The sequence below is a fragment of the Schistocerca piceifrons genome, chromosome 2 (genome assembly GCF_021461385.2).
Source record: "Schistocerca piceifrons isolate TAMUIC-IGC-003096 chromosome 2, iqSchPice1.1, whole genome shotgun sequence".
NCBI lineage: Eukaryota > Metazoa > Arthropoda > Insecta > Orthoptera > Acrididae > Schistocerca > Schistocerca piceifrons.
Window position 1 is genome coordinate 868,303,331 of NC_060139.1, and position 18,740 is coordinate 868,322,070.

Below are 18,740 nucleotides of genomic sequence, written 5' to 3' on the forward strand. Positions count from 1 at the left end.
GATTCTTGGTGAAGTAAATATCTCACGCATGTCGACACTTCGGTTCAGCACTGTTATTTTGTGTAACGTCGTCTTCGTAACTTGATAACGATCTCAACACTCAACCGACTGTCGCCGAATTTTAGCCGAGGCCAAGTACAAATCAAACCAAATCATCAAGAAGAAGAGCCGTTAAGACTGGCTCACAAAACTTTTTTATTTGTCGGAACCCGTTAATCTGGCTGGAAAGTGGTAGTCGGTTTGTCGTCAATCACACCGGGAGCGGCCGGACGGTGGCTTTCAATGGATTATTACCACATGGTTAGGGAGCGGGGGCGGAGTGTGGCTGCGTGCTGGCCGGCGTCAGAGCTGCCGACCGGCATGACGTGTGTTGTTGCACGGAGGGAGGGCCGGCTTGTCGGACGGAGCGAGCGCGCAGCGGCTCAGTCTGTGCGCACAGTGGCAGTCGTGGTATTCGGCAGTCGCCCGCCAACCGCCGCCCCGCCCAGACAGTTTCAGTCACAGAGACAACACAGCCGCAGCCATGCAACGCGCGCTGACGCTCATCGTCGTCTTCTCCGCTCTTGGTGAGTTTCCCATCTGACTCTGCCGCAGCCTCTGCTGAGCGGGCCCATTTGACGCGCGTGAATAAGGGTCAGGGACGGCGCCTACTCGCTGCCTCCACAATCCGCGACAAAGCACAAACTTTCCATATCGCGCGCGGTGTGCCCTAGCATTGCGTGAACTGTAGACAAATGAACGAGTAGTGAGAGCCAGTTATTTTAGTTATATTTCATGGTGTCTGAGCAGTCTACTGTCACATTTGACTTTAAAACGATTACAGGTTCTTTCAACTTTCGAACATCTTCTGATCTATTACAGTTGCAGAGCAAGCCGTCAGCTTTACGTGTTGTGCGCAGCATCCACAAGTCGTTGATGAGGCTGATCATCAGCTGATTACAATTAGCTACATCAGATATAATTGTGCTTTCACATCAGACACATCTACTCTTGACCTTGACACATCTACTCTTTGTGGTTTTGGCGTTTAGCAGTTCTAAGGGGTTGTACTAATAACATTGTCTTACTGACACGATGTAAAATGGTACGTAAATAATGTGTGAACTTTTATACTGTGATGATCGTTATTAACCGAAACAGTGTTAATATAGGGCATAAGGACAGCTCAGTTTCATGCCTACAGTGTTAATATAGGGAATAAGGACAGCTCAGTTTCAAGCCTTTCTTGAAATGCTTAACAGTCAGCTACATTTACTTGATAGGCTACACATACCTTAATTGTCTAATAAATTAACATATTTAACATTTCATAATTTCGTATTTGCCGTCTCTCTCTCTCTCTCTCTCTCTCTCTCTCTCTCTCTCTCTCTCTGTCTGTCTTTCACTCACACGAGGTAGACTCGATCTTGCGGAGATCACACTTCGTTACTTCTTCTAGTTCCTCCCGCTAAACAAAACTTGCTGCCACGCCCTCTTTTAACGTGCTAGACATGCCTAATACTGTAATAATAACGATAAAAGAAATAAAGATCAGACAAGAAGATAATAACTTATCAAATAAGTAGCTGCCGGACAGTACTGAAGATTAGATGGGTAGAGCGAATAGCGTGTGAGGACGTACAGAACGGAACTGAGCGAAAAAGAAAGTTATGGTAAAAATTGACTTGATAGAATGGATCTGTTGATAGCAAGAGTTTTTAGCAAACAGAACACAGCATGTTGTTCTCAATGGAGAGACGTCTACAGACGTTAACGTAACCTATGGCGTGCCACAGGGGAGTGTTATGGGACCATTGCTTTTCACAATATATATAAATGACTTATTAGATAGTGTCGGAAGTTCCATGCGGCTTTTCGCGGATGATGCTGTAGTTTACAGAGAAATTGCAGCATTAGAAAATTGCACCGAAATGCAGAAAGATCTGCAGCGGACAGGCACTTGGTGCAGGGAGCGGCAACTGACCCTTAACATAGACAAATGTAATGTGTTGCGAATACATAGAAAGAAGGATCCTTTATTGTATGATTATATGATAGCAGAATAAACACTGGTAGCAGTTACTTCTGTACAATATGTGGGACTATTCGTAAGGAACGATTTGAAGTGGAATGGTCATATAAAATTAATTGTTGGTAAGGCGGGTGCCTGGTTGAGATTCATTTGTAGAGTCCTTAGAAAATGTAGTCCATCAACAAAGGAGGTGGCTTACAAGACACTAGTTCGACCTATAATTGAGTATTGCTCATCAGTGTAGGATCCGTGCCAGGTCGGGTTGACAGAGGAGATAGAGAAGATCCAAAGAAGAACGGCACGTTTCGTCACAGGTTATTTGGTAAGCGTGATAGCGTTACGGAGATGTTTAGCAAACTCAAGTGGCAGACTCTGCAACAGAGGCGCTCTGCATCGCGGTGTAGCTTGCTGTCCAGGTTTCGAGAGGGTGCGTTTCTGGATGAGGTATCGAATATATTGCTTCCCCCTACTTATACCTCCCGAGGAGATCACGAATGTAAGATTAGAGAGATTCGAGCGCGCACGGAGGCTTTCCGGCAGTCGTTCTTCCCGCGAACCATACGCGACTGGAACAGGAAAGGGAGGTAATGACAATGGCACGTAAGGTGCCCTCCGTCACACACCGTTGGGTGGCTTGCGGAGTATAAATGTAGATGTAGATGTAGAAGGCATTGACGAATAGTTAATTTAATTATGTCCGAAAATCTGGGAAATACATATGACTATAATAGCAACAAAGTCGGACAACTATTACAACATCTAACAGACACAGTATTAAAATCGTAGTGTGTACTCATGGTGGGTACTCACAATGATCAGTGCTTCAGTCAGCATTACGATTGTGAACACTTGTCTACAGGCAATGGGATGCGAACGAGTAAGTGGGGGGAATATTGTTTCTTTCAGTCGTTTCCCCTTACATGTCAGAAGCTAGTCTTTCTGTTTTTATTTTTGGCGGTAATGTTCTCTGTAGGGGGTCATGCCTAGAGCGGCCATACATCGCGATTAATCGGAACAGTCCTGTTTCTGAGCCTCAAAAATTTCAAAGAATATTTTCAAACACTTCCGTACCGGTTTAAATATTTTCTGACTATCGATTTTATAAATTAACGGTAGAAATTGACATTTATTATGTTGGTACCCCCTAACACATGTACAGATAAAGTGCTATAATCGTTGCGTATTCGATTTTCTTTGCTTTTGCTTTGCATTGGCGTCAGCATCAATTTCGTGAAGTTGCACGTGATGTTGGTGATAAGTTATAAGGAGATGTAAACATTACTATGCTGAAACGGAAGTCATGGTTTTCAAAAGAGTTTCGGAACAAATTCGCTTGCTTCAGTGGCACAGAAAATGATCGTTTAGCAAAATGTAAGTTATGTAACTATGCTGTTTCTGTGTGTCATCGTGGTGCTGCAGATCTCAAACATTACATGGATTCCGAGATACACTGGAAGAATCTTCGATCGGCAGACTCTTAGCTAAAAATGGCTAGATATTTTTTGACTTCAAATACATTCAAACAGACGAAGGTATCTGCAACAGGAGGAACCATGTCATTATACGTTGTTAAACACCACTAGAGCTATCGTTCTAATAACTACAGTGCTCTACTACACAAAAATTCGAGATTTCGGAGATCACAGAAAATGCTTCGTGTGGAAGAACCAGGTGTGAGGCAACTGACAATGTTACACTCAACATTCCTAGAAGTAGGTAAAAGCTGCTATAAAAAATGATGTAGGTTTTTCAGTTCTTGGAAATCACTCCTTGCCCACAATGGTAAAATTAAAAGCGATACTTAACGAGAGATTACAAGTACGAAAATCCCACTTTGTCAAAGGAAATTATGGTCACCCTAGTTGCAGCGCGACCCCAGTAACATAGATTAGCCTTTATGCAAGCAACTACAATTATTCACGTTTCCTAGAGTCATAGTTTTCATACCACTTTATGCTCGGAAAGTTAATATATAAATATGATTCTTTTTATTGGGAGGACCCCCGTCCCAGTTTCTTGGATCCGTGCCCCATACACACCCACTCGTACAATGTACATATTGTTTCTTGTTTAAGAGTCGTACAGTGAACTGTACTACTTGTGTAAAGTGGCCAGTAAGTGTGCGGTCACCCTGGGCTAGTTTGCAAGCCAAGTACCCTCTGAGGCGACAAAAAGTCATGGGATACCTCCTAATATTGTCTCGGACCTACTTCTTCACGGCATAGTGCATTATAGACTCACCGAATCGTCTGAAGTCTCCTGCAGAAATATTGAGCCACGCTGCCTCTATAGCCGTCCATAATTGCGAAATTATTGCCTGTGGAGGATTTCGTACACGAAATGTCCTGTCTACCATGACCCACAAATGTTGGATCGGATTCATGTCGGGTAATCTGGGTGTCTAAATCATTCTCACGACATGTCCGGAATGTTCTTCAAACCTTTCGTGAACAATTGTGGCCCGGTGACGCGATGCATTATCATCCATAAAAATTCCATCTCTGGAAACATGAATGGCTGCAAATGGTCTCCAAGTAGCGGAACATATCCATTTCCGGTCAATGATCGGTTCACTTGGACCAGAACACTTCCAGAAGGCGTTTGATACAGTTCCGCAATGTTGCCTGATAAACAAAATAAGAGCCTACGGCATATCAGCCCAGCTGTGTGGCTGGATTGAAGAGTTTTTAGCAAACAGATCACAGCATGTTGTTCTCAATGGAGAGACGTCTACAGACGTTAAAGTAACCTCTGGTGTGCCACAGGGGAGTGTTATGGGACCACTGCTTTTCACAATATATATAAATGACCTAGTAGATAGTGTCGGAAGTTCCATGCGGCTTTTCGCGGATGATGCTGTAGAATACAGAGAAATTGCAGCATTAGAAAATTGCATCGAAATGCAGTAATATCTGCAGCGGATAGGCACTTGGTGCAGGGAGTGGCAACTGACCCTTGACATAGACAAATGTAATGTATTGCGAATACATACACTCCTGGAAATTGAAATAAGAACACCGTGAATTCATTGTCCCAGGAAGGGGAAACTTTATTGACACATTCCTGGGGTCAGATACATCACATGATCACACTGACAGAACCACAGGCACGTAGACACAGGCAACAGAGCATGCACAATGTCGGCACTAGTACAGTGTATATCCACCTTTCGCAGCAATGCAGGCTGCTATTCTCCCATGGAGACGATCGTAGAGATGCTGGATGTAGTCCTGTGGAACGGCTTGCCATGCCATTTCCACCTGGCGCCTCAGTTGGACCAGCGTTCGTGCTGGACGTGCAGACCGCGTGAGACGACGCTTCATCCAGTCCCAAACACGCTCAATGGGGGGACAGATCCGGAGATCTTGCTGGCCAGGGTAGTTGACTTACACCTTCTAGAGCACGTTGGGTGGCACGGGATACATGCGGACGTGCATTGTCCTGTTGGAACAGCAAGTTCCCTTGCCGGTCTAGGAATGGTAGAACGATGGGTTCGATGACGGTTTGGATGTACCGTGTACTATTCAGTGTCCCCTCGACGATCACCAGTGGTGTACGGCCAGTGTAGGAGATCGCTCCCCACACCATGATGCCGGGTGTTGGCCCTGTGTGCCTCGGTCGTATGCAGTCCTGATTGTGGCGCTCACCTGCACGGCGCCAAACACGCATACGACCATCATTGGCACCAAGGCAGAAGCGACTCTCATCGCTGAAGACGACAGGTCTCCATTCGTCCCTCCATTCACACCTGTCGCGACACCACTGGAGGCGGGCTGCACGATGTTGGGGCGTGAGCGGAAGACGGCCTAACGGTGTGCGGAACCGTAGCCCAGCTTCATGGAGACGGTTGCGAATGGTCCTCGCCGATACCCCAGGAGCAACAGTGTCCCTAATTTGCTGGGAAGTGGCGGTGCGGTCCCCTACGGCACTGCGTAGGATCCTACGGTCTTGGCGTGCATCCGTGCGTCGCTGCGGTCCGGTCCCAGGTCGACGGGCACGTGCACCTTCCGCCGACCACTGGCGACAACATCGATGTACTGTGGAGACCTCACGCCCCACGTGTTGAGCAATTCGGCGGTACGTCCACCCGGCCTCCCGCATGCCCTCTATACGCCCTCGCTCAAAGTCCGTCAACTGCACATACGGTTCACGTCCACGCTGTCGCGGCATGCTACCAGTGTTAAAGACTGCGATGGAGCTCCGTATGCCACGGCAAATTGGCTGACACTGACGGCGGCGGTGCACAAATGCTGCGCAGCTAGCGCCATTCGACGGCCAACACCGCGGTTCCTGGTGTGTCCGCTGTGCCGTACGTGTGATCATTGCTTGTACAGCCCTCTCGCAGTGTCCGGAGCAAGTATGGTGGGTCTGACACACCGGTGTCAATGTGTTCTTTTTTCCATTTCCAGGAGTGTAGAAAGAAGGATCCTTTATTGTTTGATTATATGATAGCGGAACAAAAACTTCTTAAAATATCTGGGAGTATGCATACGGATCGATTTGAAATGGAATGATCATATAAAATTAATTGTTGGTAAGGCGGGTGCAAGGTTGAGATTCATTGGGAGAGTCCTTAGAAAATGTAGTCCATCAACAAAGGAGGTGGCTTACAAAACACTCGTTCGACCTATACTTGAGTATTGCTCATCAGTGTGGGATCCGTACCACATCGGGTTGACGGAAGAGATAGGGAAGATTCAAAGCAGAGCGGCGCGTTTCGTCACAGGGTTACTTGGTAAGCGTGATAGCGTTACGGAGATGTTTAGCAAACTCAAGTGGCAGACTCTGCAACAGAGGCGCTCTGCATCGCGGTGTAGCTTGCTGTCCAGGTTTCGAGAGGGTGCGTTTCTGGATGAGGTATCGAATATATTGCTTCCCCCTACTTATACCTCCCGAGGAGATCACGAATGTAAGATTAGAGAGATTCGAGCGCGCACGGAGGCTTTCCGGCAGTCGTTCTTCCCGCGAACCATACGTGACTGGAACAGGAAAGGGAGGTAATGACAGTGGCACGTAAGGTGCCCTCCGCCATACTCCGTTGGGTGGCTTGCGGAGTATAAATGTAGATGTAGGACTCAGTTCATTCCACGGAAACACAGCCCACGTCATTATGGAGTCACCTCTAGCTTGCACAGTGCCTTATTGACAACTTGGCTCCATGGGTTCGTGTGGTCAGGAACACATTCGAAAGTTACCGTCAGCTCTTACTTACTGAAATCTGGACTCATTTGTCCAGGGCACGGTTTTACAGTCGTCTAGGATCCAACCTATGTGACAAAGACCATATGAGACTCGCTGTAGGCAAGACGGCGGTCGTCAGCTGGTGTAGCCCATTAAGGCCAAATTTCGCCGCACTGTCCTAACGGACATGTTCGTCGTACGTCCCATATTGATTTCTGCGGTTATGTCACCCAATATTGCTTGTCAGTTAGCACTGACAACTCTATTCAAACGCCGCTGCTCTCGGGCTTTAAGTGAAGGCCGTTGGCCGCTCCGTCGTTCGTGGTGAGAGTTAATGTCTGAAATCTGGTATTCTCGGCACACTCTTGACACTGTGGATCTCGGAGAATTGAATTCCCTAACAATTTCCGAAGCGCAATGTTCCACACATCTAGTCCGCGTTCGAAGTTTCTTTAATTCTCGTCGTGACGCCATAATGACGTCGGACACACTTTCACACGAATCGCTTAAATATTAATGACGGCTCCACAAATGAAATGCCTTTTTATACTTTGTGTACGCACTATTACCGCCATTTGTATATGTGCATAACCCCATCCCACAATATGTCACCTCAGTGTGTATGCAGTAACGGGATGTGATCGCTCGTTCACACATTCGTCAGATCTGCATACTTAAACTACATTCGATGTGTACACAGGCCATTCAGCACGCTGATCCTTTAGCGCTTTCGCGCTTGTTTGACCGGTTAACACGCGAGGTGCAGTTATAGGAATCTAATCACTCGTTGCGTGTTTCAACTTTCACTCGTAAATGCTAATTATGAGAGAGGACGCTACGTTTTACATAAGCTATTAACACGTTCGTTGCCGGCCGCGGTGGTCTAGCGGTACTAGGCGCTCAGTCCGGAACCGCGCGACTGCTACGGTTGCAGGTTCGAATCCTGCCTCGGGCATGGATGTGTGTGCTGTCCATAGGTTAGTTGGGTTTAAGTAGTTCTAAGTTCTAGGGGACTGATGACCACAGACGTTAAGTCCCATAGTGCTCAGAGCCATTTGAACCATTTGAACATGTTCGTTAAACAACCCTAGTTTCCAAACCGTGTTCCGATAAACATTACAGCCAGCCGTAGTGGCCGAGCGGTTCTGAGCGCTACAGTCTGGAGCCGCACGACCGCTACGGTCGCAGGTTCGAATCCTGCCTCGGGCATGGATGTGTGTCATGTCCTTAGGTTAGTTAGGTTTGCGTAGTTCTAAATTCTAGGGGACTGATGACGTCAGAAGTTAAGTCCCGTAGTGCTCAGAGCCATCTGATAATCATTACAGATAGTCCACAAGAACGTTATCAAGAGTCACCCGAAAATGCTCACTAGAATTTAAAATATTGCAGAGACACTGAAGTAGCATTGGCGACAGTACTTTAGTTGCAACGAGACCCACAGACAAGTGAATTTTTCAAAATCACAATGATTTTTCGCACCGGCTGGTCTTACTTGGATTAGAATATCTTTTATTTTGTATTCTTCACTGCTTCACAGTTTCGGCTGTGTAGACATTTTCGAGGGTCTGGATTACATACCAGACGTAATATTGTCAAAATACAAGTTAATTCGTTATTGAGTCGACGGAATAAAAGTAAAACGTAAATTAAATGAAAGTGACAATAAAAGACATTTAGTATAACCCGTCAAGCGGACTTACGTTTGTCATAAATTGTAAAAATACAGTGAGCGGGCCTGGTACGTAATGAAATACAAATAGAATTAAACTGTGGTCAGCATATAAAAAGCGAAAACACAATGTAATAAAATATTTTACTACAGTACCGCGTTTTAAAATAAACGATATAACAACGAGTGTTTCCTGAACAGCTGCTACGTAACATAAAGCTTGCAAGTAGCTGTAATTCCGTACTAGACTATTTGCAGCGACATCTCGCGGACAGGTGATCAGGGACAAACTTGCAAGATCTGCTCTACGTCTCGTACATCTAACACAAAAAGCAATTTTTGTCAAGCTGTGAACAAGGAAAGTGCATCAGCGATCGACAGGAAGGGAAAGAAGGATTAGTATTCCGGTGAAAGTGCACGTTCCATTTCGGTGTCTTTTCCGTTGCGTGCTGTTTGTAACGGTACGCGCGATGAATAATAGGCAGTCAACACGACGAATCATGAGTGATGCATCATGACGCAGATTTAGATAGCCAATGAGATTCTCGTACGTAAGTTTCTATGGTTGTCAAATAAAGTTAGCTGCTATTTTGTTTGTTAGGTTAGAATTGAACCACGTCGTCGGAATTTTCAGCAAAATACGAAATAAGACATACCTGTATGTTAATGCAACGAAGAATGTATACCTCGGGTTACTCTAGACATATGTTAAGGCAGTCGTATCTTTGTGTTGAGATTCGTTGACTTCACCAGCTCACAAGCTTGGCCAAGTAACAAACTGTCTACATTCCAATCTAACCTAGGCCTCGGGCTACGCTACACGACATTCTTATCAGCATATCCAGGTTCGCTGACACAAGCATGCAACGCAAGAGCCCCCGGGAACGTGAGCACACCTTAGCCAGTGTCTCTCGCTATAGGCAGGGTTCATAGCGATGTCACATTTCATCGGTATCGGATGTGATTTACATATCAGAAAAATGAAAACTGTCAGGCCGAGAATGGCTTGACGAATTTTAACATTTTCTTTTGTCTTAGCAAAGAAGTAACTGATGGTTTCGCAATTAAAAGGCGTTGTAAAGGCATGTAAACGGCTGTGGTGGGGTTGAAGGACAATCTCCGATCAGTAACCTATGGTCTAGAACGAATATAACATCAGAAAATTCCGAGACCTGTAAAAACTGTTTTTCGTTGTATCGATCATATTTCTGTATTCTGGTATATATAGATTGCATTCTTTTATAATGTCAACTTATGTTTTACTGCATGTTCATTTTGTGTTTATGTTAGTTTATTATGCACAGTGCTTTACATTTATAACCTGTATAGGTTCCGTTCAGAGCGTGATGGTCGCTCAAGAATGCTTTAAGAAATCTGCTTACACCTGCTGGGGTTTATTTGGTAGATATGATTTCTGCGTTCAGTGTATTTAACGCCAATTGGAACACGTTTAACACGTACCACTCTGTATTCAATATCTAAATTTTTCCCTTGTGAACAAACGACCAACGTTCCGTTCTCTTTGAGTTTTTAGGCGTTTAGAAATTTATAGCACTGTGGCAAATAAATAGAATAACTAAGAGCTGTAATAGGCAACAAAATCAGTAAAGAATGGAGAAAAAGAATGCAAACAATTAATACAAAAATACAAATAAATAAAACATTAGTGTAATCAGGTAACATATTTCATATCTTCGCCTGCCCCATGACAGCTGATTTCGTCACAGGAGATAGACTCATGGTCAAATACAGTAGTATTTCGGCTACTTCTCTTGTGCGTATCATTTTTATCACCTTTACGAAATTATTGGAAGTGAACAACGTCAACGAAACGAACTGAAGTACTTGTAGGGTTTGGCTAGTAGTAAGACCATATTAATATTCCTACTTTCGCAACATCCTTGGACTTGAACTTACTGCCTAATTTGTAACTAAGACATACAGAACATTTGTGCCTAGTTTTTGCCTAAGAGATGTTGCTGGCTGAGAAGAGAGATAGAGGTGGTGTAATTGTGTATGGAAAGAGCGATAATCAGGTCACGTGCTGTCCATCCTGATTCGTCTTTTCGATGATATTTCACGAAACTCTTCAGTAGAATACCTCGAAGTTTCTGTGAACAAGACTTCGAATGATTCCTTCCTTAACCATCTCCCCCACATCGCGTAATAACCACAGTACTTACAGGAAGTTAAACTTTGGTGCTTCTCTAACAAAGCCTCACCCCCATTACCTGACAAACAATGATTGCTAACATCCCGAGGTCCTAGCAGAAGTTCAGACATAAAACTGCCAGAGCAATACTCAGCAACATGTAGAGCAAACACTGGCTAAGTCGCCGATAACTCAGCAGTCACGCCGCTGTGTTTATAGTCCGAAGTCCAGTTGATGTATCTTTCAAAAGCGCCTCCCTTTACCGCTATAGAGTAACTGACTGCTTGGGTGATGTGTAAATTTGACCAACGTACAGAAAATGCGCTACAGCCAAACCCTGTAGGGGTTATCAGCGTTCTAATTTTAGAAATACGACCTTATTGTCCAGTAAGCGAAATTGATGACGCTTGTAAAACTCGTTAGCTTCATGTACTTGCGATATTAACATCTATATTTTTCTGCATCTTATGTCCACCAATGCGAGTACTTAATAATAGAGTTAAGGAGCCGATAAGATTAATTTTAACGGCTTTCCGTACAAAATTTCTTTTTGTAATTTCTGTCAATGATTGCAAACAAAATTTTTGTCAGACTGTCGATTTTGGTTCACAATGAGCATCTTAAGATAACTGTATCGAGTCATATTTTACATATTTCAAGTTGCTGTTTTTCGTTTCGGTATCTTCCCATCTTTATCAAGATTACTTACAACACTTATCTTCCTCGGCATAAACAGTTCCATATTTTCCCCTATTTCCTGTTAATTTTCAGCGGTTATTGCCAGAAATGATTTTTTTCCTGATTATAGTGGACGAACATTTGCTATACCGTACATCTCTCAGCAGTGACGGCAATATAAAATACACACTGCAGTTTCAGATGACCAGTTCGGTAACATTCACAGTCAGAAGACACGGCCTGAATTCTCAGTGGCTGAGCAGCAATTTTAGTCTGTGGAAGGGACAGGAAATGCTTTCATAGCGCGTTCAGAGAACTTTTACTCTGCTCTACTCAACGTAAACGTGCAGCTGAATATATCTGACATTGTACGAGTAAGGAGAGAGCGATCGTAAGTAGATAAAAAAATGTAAAATTATAAAAATTTCAAAAATTTTCTATAAAATTTCTTAAAACTTTCAAAATTTTCTATCTGTTTCAATTGCTTCGTAGACTGCGTGGCTGTACATCGCACATTTTACCTCAAGATTTAAAATAGCCTTATGTTTGATGGAACAGTCTTGTACATTGCGTGTGCAATTATACACACATCAAAAAAAGTTTTTCATCACCCCGTTTCCCAGAACTTCTGAAGATAGGCATTGACTGTTGATATTGTATTACAGACACAGTCCCTTTGACTGTTCAGAGATGTCACTAAACCCGCCCATGGATGTAACACCCATGCATGAGCAGCGCCTCTTAGACGGAGGGGTCAGATAGCCCATCAGTTCCAGTCATTCCACCAGGATGGATGTACACGGCTCGTGTTGTTTGTAGTTCAACCACGCCTAGACGGTCAATACCGCGGTTCGATCGCGTCCGCATTGTTGCTTTGTGGCACTAAGGACTCTCAACAAGGCAAGTGTCCAGGCGACTCGGAGTGAACCAAAGCAATGATGGAGGAGATACAGAGAGACATAAACGGTCGATGACATGCCTCGCTCAGGCCGCCCAAGGGCTACTGCTGCAGTGGATGACAGCTATCTAAGGGTTATGGCTCATAGGAACCCTGAAAGCAACGCCACCATGTTGAATAATGCTTTTCGTGCAGCCACAGGATGACGTGTTACGACTCAAATTGTGTGCAATAGGCTGCATGATGCGCAACTTCACCCCCGACGTCCATGGCGAGGTCCATCTTTCCAACCACGACACCATGCAGCGCGGTACAGATGGGCCCAACAATATACCGAATGGACCGCTCAGGGTTGGCATCACGTTCTCTTCACCGATGAGTGTCGTATATACCTTCAACCAGACAATCGTCGGAGACGTGTTTGGAGGCAACCTAGTCAGGCTGAACGCCTTAGACACATTGTCCAGCGAAGGCAGCAAGGTGGAGGTTCCCTGGTGTTCTGGGGTGGCATTATGTGGGACGACGACGCCGCTGTTGGTCATGTAAGGCGCCGTAACGGCTGTGCGATACGTGAATGCCATCCTTCGACCGATAGTGCAACCATATCGGCGTAATATTGGCGAGGCATTCGTTTTCATAGACGACAATTCGCGTCCCTATCGTGCACATCTTGTGAATGAGTCGTTCAGGATTAATACATCGCTCGACTAGAGTGGCCAGCATGTTCTCCAGACATGAACCCTGTCAAGCATGCCTGGTATAGATTGAAAAGGGCAGTTACGGACGACGTGACCCACCAACCACTTTGAAGTATCTACGCCGAATCGCCGTTGAGGAGTGAGACAATCTGGACCAACAGTGCCTTGATGGGCTTGTGGATAATATGCCACGACGAATAGAGGCATGCATCAGTGTAATAGGACGTGCTGCTGAGCATTAGAGGTACCGATGTGTAGAGCAATCTGGACCACCACTTCTGAAGGTCTTACTTTATGGTGGTACAACATGCAATGTGTGGTTTTCATGAGCAATAAAAAGGGCAGAAATAATGTTTATGTTGATCTCTATTCCAGTCTTCTGTACAGGTTCCGGAACTCTCGAAACCGAGGTGATGCAAAACTTTTTGTTTGTTTGTCTGGTACCACATGTGATCTGAAGATGATCATCACTCTGAAAAAAAAAAAAGGTTGATGTTAAATGCAGTTGAGACAATATATATAAAATTTTGATAGTTTTAAAAATTTTCAAAGAATGTTTTTAAAATTTTTATAATTTCACATTTGAGTAGATGTGCTACAGCGAACGCAAAAAATATTCAGTCATACACTGCTGCCTGGTAATTTCTTCGACATTCAGCAGCAATTTTAGTCTGTGGAAGTGATAGGAAAAACTTTCATAGCGCATCCATAGAACTTCTGCTCTGGTTCACTCAACGTAAATGTGCTACAGTGAACGCAGAAACTAATCAGTTGTACATTGTTGGCTGGTAATTTTTCTGAAACTCATAAACATACGTCAGTGTTGCATGGAAAAGCGTTGACGCGTTGTGTCTGAGGTTTCGAGAAATCACCACGCATCAGGCGTAGGACTGACTAGTTTGTGCGTTCATGTAACACATCTGCGTTGAGTAAAGCAGAGCAGAAGTTCTCTGGGCGAAACTAAACTCCACACGCCACGCAATCGCTCGTACTTAAGCGCGGTTTCGACTATTTAAATGTAGAGTCACGTGCGGCACTTCTGAGCGCTGATCCGTGAGCGGTCAACAACGTGTTATGTGCTTCTCTCCATGTTCAGGCACATGCGAAGATACGCCGTATTCGGATCCTCGGTTAAATCCGTACCTTTTAGGATCCCCCCCCGTTATCCCGTTCGCACTTTACTGCACTGCACTGAAAAAGCATATATTTTTACCTCCAGTACACAGATAATAGTACGAAGCATTTTCCTATGGTCAAAAAGAGTACAGAGGAGGAAGTTTCTGGTAAGAAAGAACACAAATAGTCTAGCCGTGGAGATTGGGGAAAACACTAGAATAAGAAAGCAACTATGTGACTGTAAAGTGTTCGAGAATTGGCCGCTGCGTCGCAGATTCAGCTTTGGCTGCTATCTTTCGCTATCGGCCGACCTCTATGCTGTCCTCGGGGCTTCGACCGCCAGCGATGCTTACCAACTAGTGCCAGTCAGCATATCCTCGACGCGTGCCTATCGACCAGCGATGAAGGACAACTACTCATATTTACATAAAACGTGTATTGTGCTGGAAGAATGCTCGTGGTGCACGTTCTGAACCGAACTACATCGCCGTTTCCACAGTTTGCTGCAGTTTCAAGGTTTTCTTGTTTACAGTATTTTTAACGAACCTGGTGACACACGGATACTAACTTCCAACTTAAATTGGAAAGACCACATAGATAATACTGTGGGGAAGGCGAAAAAAGACTGCGCTTTGTTGGCAGAACACTTAGAAGATGCGACAAAACCAGTAAAGAGACAGCTTACGTTACACTTGTACGTGCTCTGCTGGAATATTGCTGCGCGGTATGGGATCCTTACCAGGTACGATTGACGGAGGACATCGAAAAAGTGCAAAGAAGGGCAGATAGTTTCATGTTATCGCGCAATAGGGGTAAGAGTGTCACTGATATGATACGCGAGTTGGGGTGGCAGTCACTGAAACAAAGGCGTAGGGAGAAATGATCACCACAATAAAATAAGAGAAATCAGAGCTCGAACGGAAAGATTTAGGTGTTCCTTTTTCCCACGCGCCATTCGAGAGTGGAATGGTAGAGAAGTAGTATTAAAATAATTCGATGAACCCTCTGCCAGGCACTTAAGTGTGAATTGCAGAGTAACCATGTAGATGTAGAAATCGGACATTACGAATATGTAGAGATAAAGTATGAACCGTGATGAGAATTCTGTGACATTTATGTGTACATCTACTGTGTTTACATCCTTTATCACACTGCAAATTTAGATAAAGCTGTTGACAGTATTGACCGAGTATATAAACTTTGAAACTCTGCCGGTGAAGCGAAAGGTCATCTGCAACTTGTACACAAACGCAGTTGCAGTTATTAGAGTCAAATATGTGAAAGAGAGATAGTAGTTGAGAAGGGGCCAGCGTTTTAAAGGTGTATACAATGATGTGCATTACAGCATATTTTCATGCGACAAACGTCACATCATTTCAAAAAATGGTTCAAATGGTTCTGAGCACTATGCGGCTTAACTTCTGAGGTCATAAGTCGCCTAGAACTTAGAACTAATTGAACCTAACTAACCTAAGGACATCTTACACATCCATGCTCGAGGCAGGATTCGAACCTGCGACCGTAGCGGTCGCTCGCTTCCAGACTGTAGCGCCTAGAACCGCACGGCCACTCCGGCCGGCCACATCATTTCACTATTTGGTATTTTTCTAATGTGAAATTCTAGTTACATGTCTTTCTGAAGAAGACGGGTTTATATCCGTCTGGGGTTGAATAAAACCGCCTTTCGTTGCAACTGGTTAGCAGCTTTGGATTCATTTACTGCTTTCTAACCGTTGCTGAAGAGTAACCATTTTCAAAATGTATATGACTGCTCGTCCCTCGCCTGCCATATATGCTGTTCGAATCGGGGAGAAACGAAATTTGTGGCGCAATCTGACTAAAAGAATAGATTGGTTGACAGGACACAAGCAAGAATTAATTTCCAGAGAGCTTCTATGAAGTTTGGAAGGTAGGAGGAGAGGTACTGGCAGAACTGAAGCTATGAGGAGGGGTTGTGAGTCGTGCTTGGGTAGCTCAGTCGGGAGGCGGCACGGTAGCTCAGCGTGTTCGATCAGAGGGTTAGCTGCCCCATGAAATAAAAAACTGAGTGAGCGGATTAACGACAAACTTGCACAGGTGTCATGGGACGTCCGCCCCGGACAAATGCAACGAACATTGACGAACAAAATGAGATCAGAAAAAAAGGTTGGTAGAGCACTTGCCCGCGAAAGGCAAAGATCCCTAGTTCGAGTCTCAGTTTGGCACACAGTTTTAATCTTCCAGGAAGTTTAATAATTAATTTGTTTATGCAGGAAAGTATTGGAAGCACAAGTTGTAGGAGGAGACAAAGGTCTAACTATAATATAATATACGGGGTCTAAGCGCTGATATTTCTACTGATGACTGTGACAGTATACTGAACATTACATCAGTACTTAAATCACTTGCAGACTAATAATCATACCTATTACATATCAGATGTTTTTAGACTGGATAGTACGTTCAAGTATATATGGCAAGAGCAAACAACTAACGTTTATTTTCCCCTGGGCAGCATGTCAGGCGCTGAAGCGTGGACCCGTGGACACAAAATGGTTGCTCTGTACTGAGAGAGTGGTCCACTTAGTGCAGTTGCGACTGTGCAGAAAACATCAGGTAGTAAATTATGTGAAGTATTAGCACGAAGACTTTGGATGCAGAGAAAAAACAATCAACACACCGGTGCATGTACATACACTACTAGCCATTAAAATTGCTACACCAAGAAGAAATGCAGATGATAAACGGGTATTCATTGGACAAATATATTATACTAGAACTGACATGTGATTACATTTTCACGCAATTTGGGTGCATAGATCCTGAGAAATCAGTACCCAGAACACCCACCTCTGGCCGTAATAACGGCCTTGAAACGCCTGGGCATTGAGTCAGACAGAGCTTGGATGGCGTGTACAGGTACTGCTGTCCATGCAGCTTCAACACGATACACAGTTCATCAAGAGTAGTGACTGGCGTACTGTGACGAGTCAGTTGCTCGGTCACCTTTGAAGAGACGTTTTCAATTGGTGAGAGATCTGGAGAATGTGCTGGCCAGGGCAGCAGTCGAACATTTTCTGTACCCAGAAAGGCCCGTACAGGACTTGCAACATGCGGCCGCGCATTATGCTGCTGAAAGGTGGGGTTTCGCAGGGATCGAATGAAGGGTAGAGCCACGGGTCGTAACACATCTGAAATGTAACGTCCACTGTTCAAAGTGCCGTCAATGCGAACAAGAGGTGACCGAGACCCCATACCATCACGCCGGATGATACGCCAGTATGGCGATGACGAATACACGCTTCCAATGTGCGTACACCGCGATGTCGCCAAACACGGATGCGACCATCATGATGCTATAAACAGAACCTAGATTCATCCGAAAAAATGACGTTTTGCCATTCGTGCACCCAGGTTCGTCGTTGAGTACACCATCGCAGGCGCTGCTGTCTGTGATGCAGCGTCAAGGGTAACCACAGCCATGGTCTCCGAGCTGATAGTTCATGCTGCTGCAAACGTCGTCGAACTGCTCGTGCACATGGTTGTTGTATTGCAAACGCCCCCATCTGTTGACTCAGGGATCGAGACGTGGCTGCACGATCCATTACAGCCATGCGGATAAGATGCCTGTCATCTCGATTGCTAGTGATACGAGGCCGTTGGGATCCAGCACGGCGTTTCGTATTACCCTCCTGAACCCACCGATTCCATAATCTGCCAACAGTCATTGGACCTCGACCAACGCGAGTAGCAATGTCGCGATACGATAAACCGCAATCGCGATAGGCTACAATCCGACCTTTATCAAAGTCGGAAACGTGATGGTACGCATTTCTCCTCCTTATACGAGGCATCACAACAACGTTTCACCAGGCAACGCCGGTCAGCTGCTGTTTGTGTATGAGCAATCGGTTGGAAACTTTCCTCATGTCAGCACGTTGTAGGTGTCGCCACCGGCGCCAACCTTGTGTGGATGCTCTGAACAGCTAATCATTTGCATATCACAGCATCTTCTTCCTGTCGGTTAAATTTCGCGTCTGTAGCACGTCATCTTCGTGGTGTAGCAATTTTAATGGCCAGTAGTGTATTAAGGTACCATATATAAAAATTTTTGCACTTATACCCGTCACAACCTGTATGTGTGCAGATAAAGACACTTACACAGGGTAGACTAGCATGGAGAGCTGCATCTAACCTGTCTTTGGATTGAGACCACAACAATAACATATCACTTTTCACATTGCGACAGTGCCTTTCTGTGCAGTTCGGCTGCCTGATGAGTGTTTATTTGACGCCACTTGGGCAACTTGGGCCTCGATGATGATGAAATGATGATGTGAACAACACACACAACACAC

At 44.8% G+C, this 18,740-nt stretch overlaps 1 protein-coding gene across 4 annotated transcripts in view; it reads left to right on the top strand.

Moving 5' to 3' along the window:
• Positions 1 to 430: 430 nt before the first annotated feature.
• LOC124775050 (microsomal triacylglycerol transfer protein) overlaps positions 431 to 18,740 on the top strand; it is a 202,414-nt gene continuing 184,104 nt past the window's right edge. Inside the window, exon 1 of one of the 4 annotated variants that reach the window (XM_047249839.1) lies at positions 431 to 566. In XM_047249839.1, the coding sequence (XP_047105795.1) occupies positions 524 to 566 (43 nt within the window). In that variant the 5' untranslated portion in view covers positions 431 to 523. The remainder of the gene's footprint in view (positions 567 to 18,740) is intronic. The other 3 variants (XM_047249837.1, XM_047249838.1, XM_047249840.1) reach the window with 3 other exon arrangements.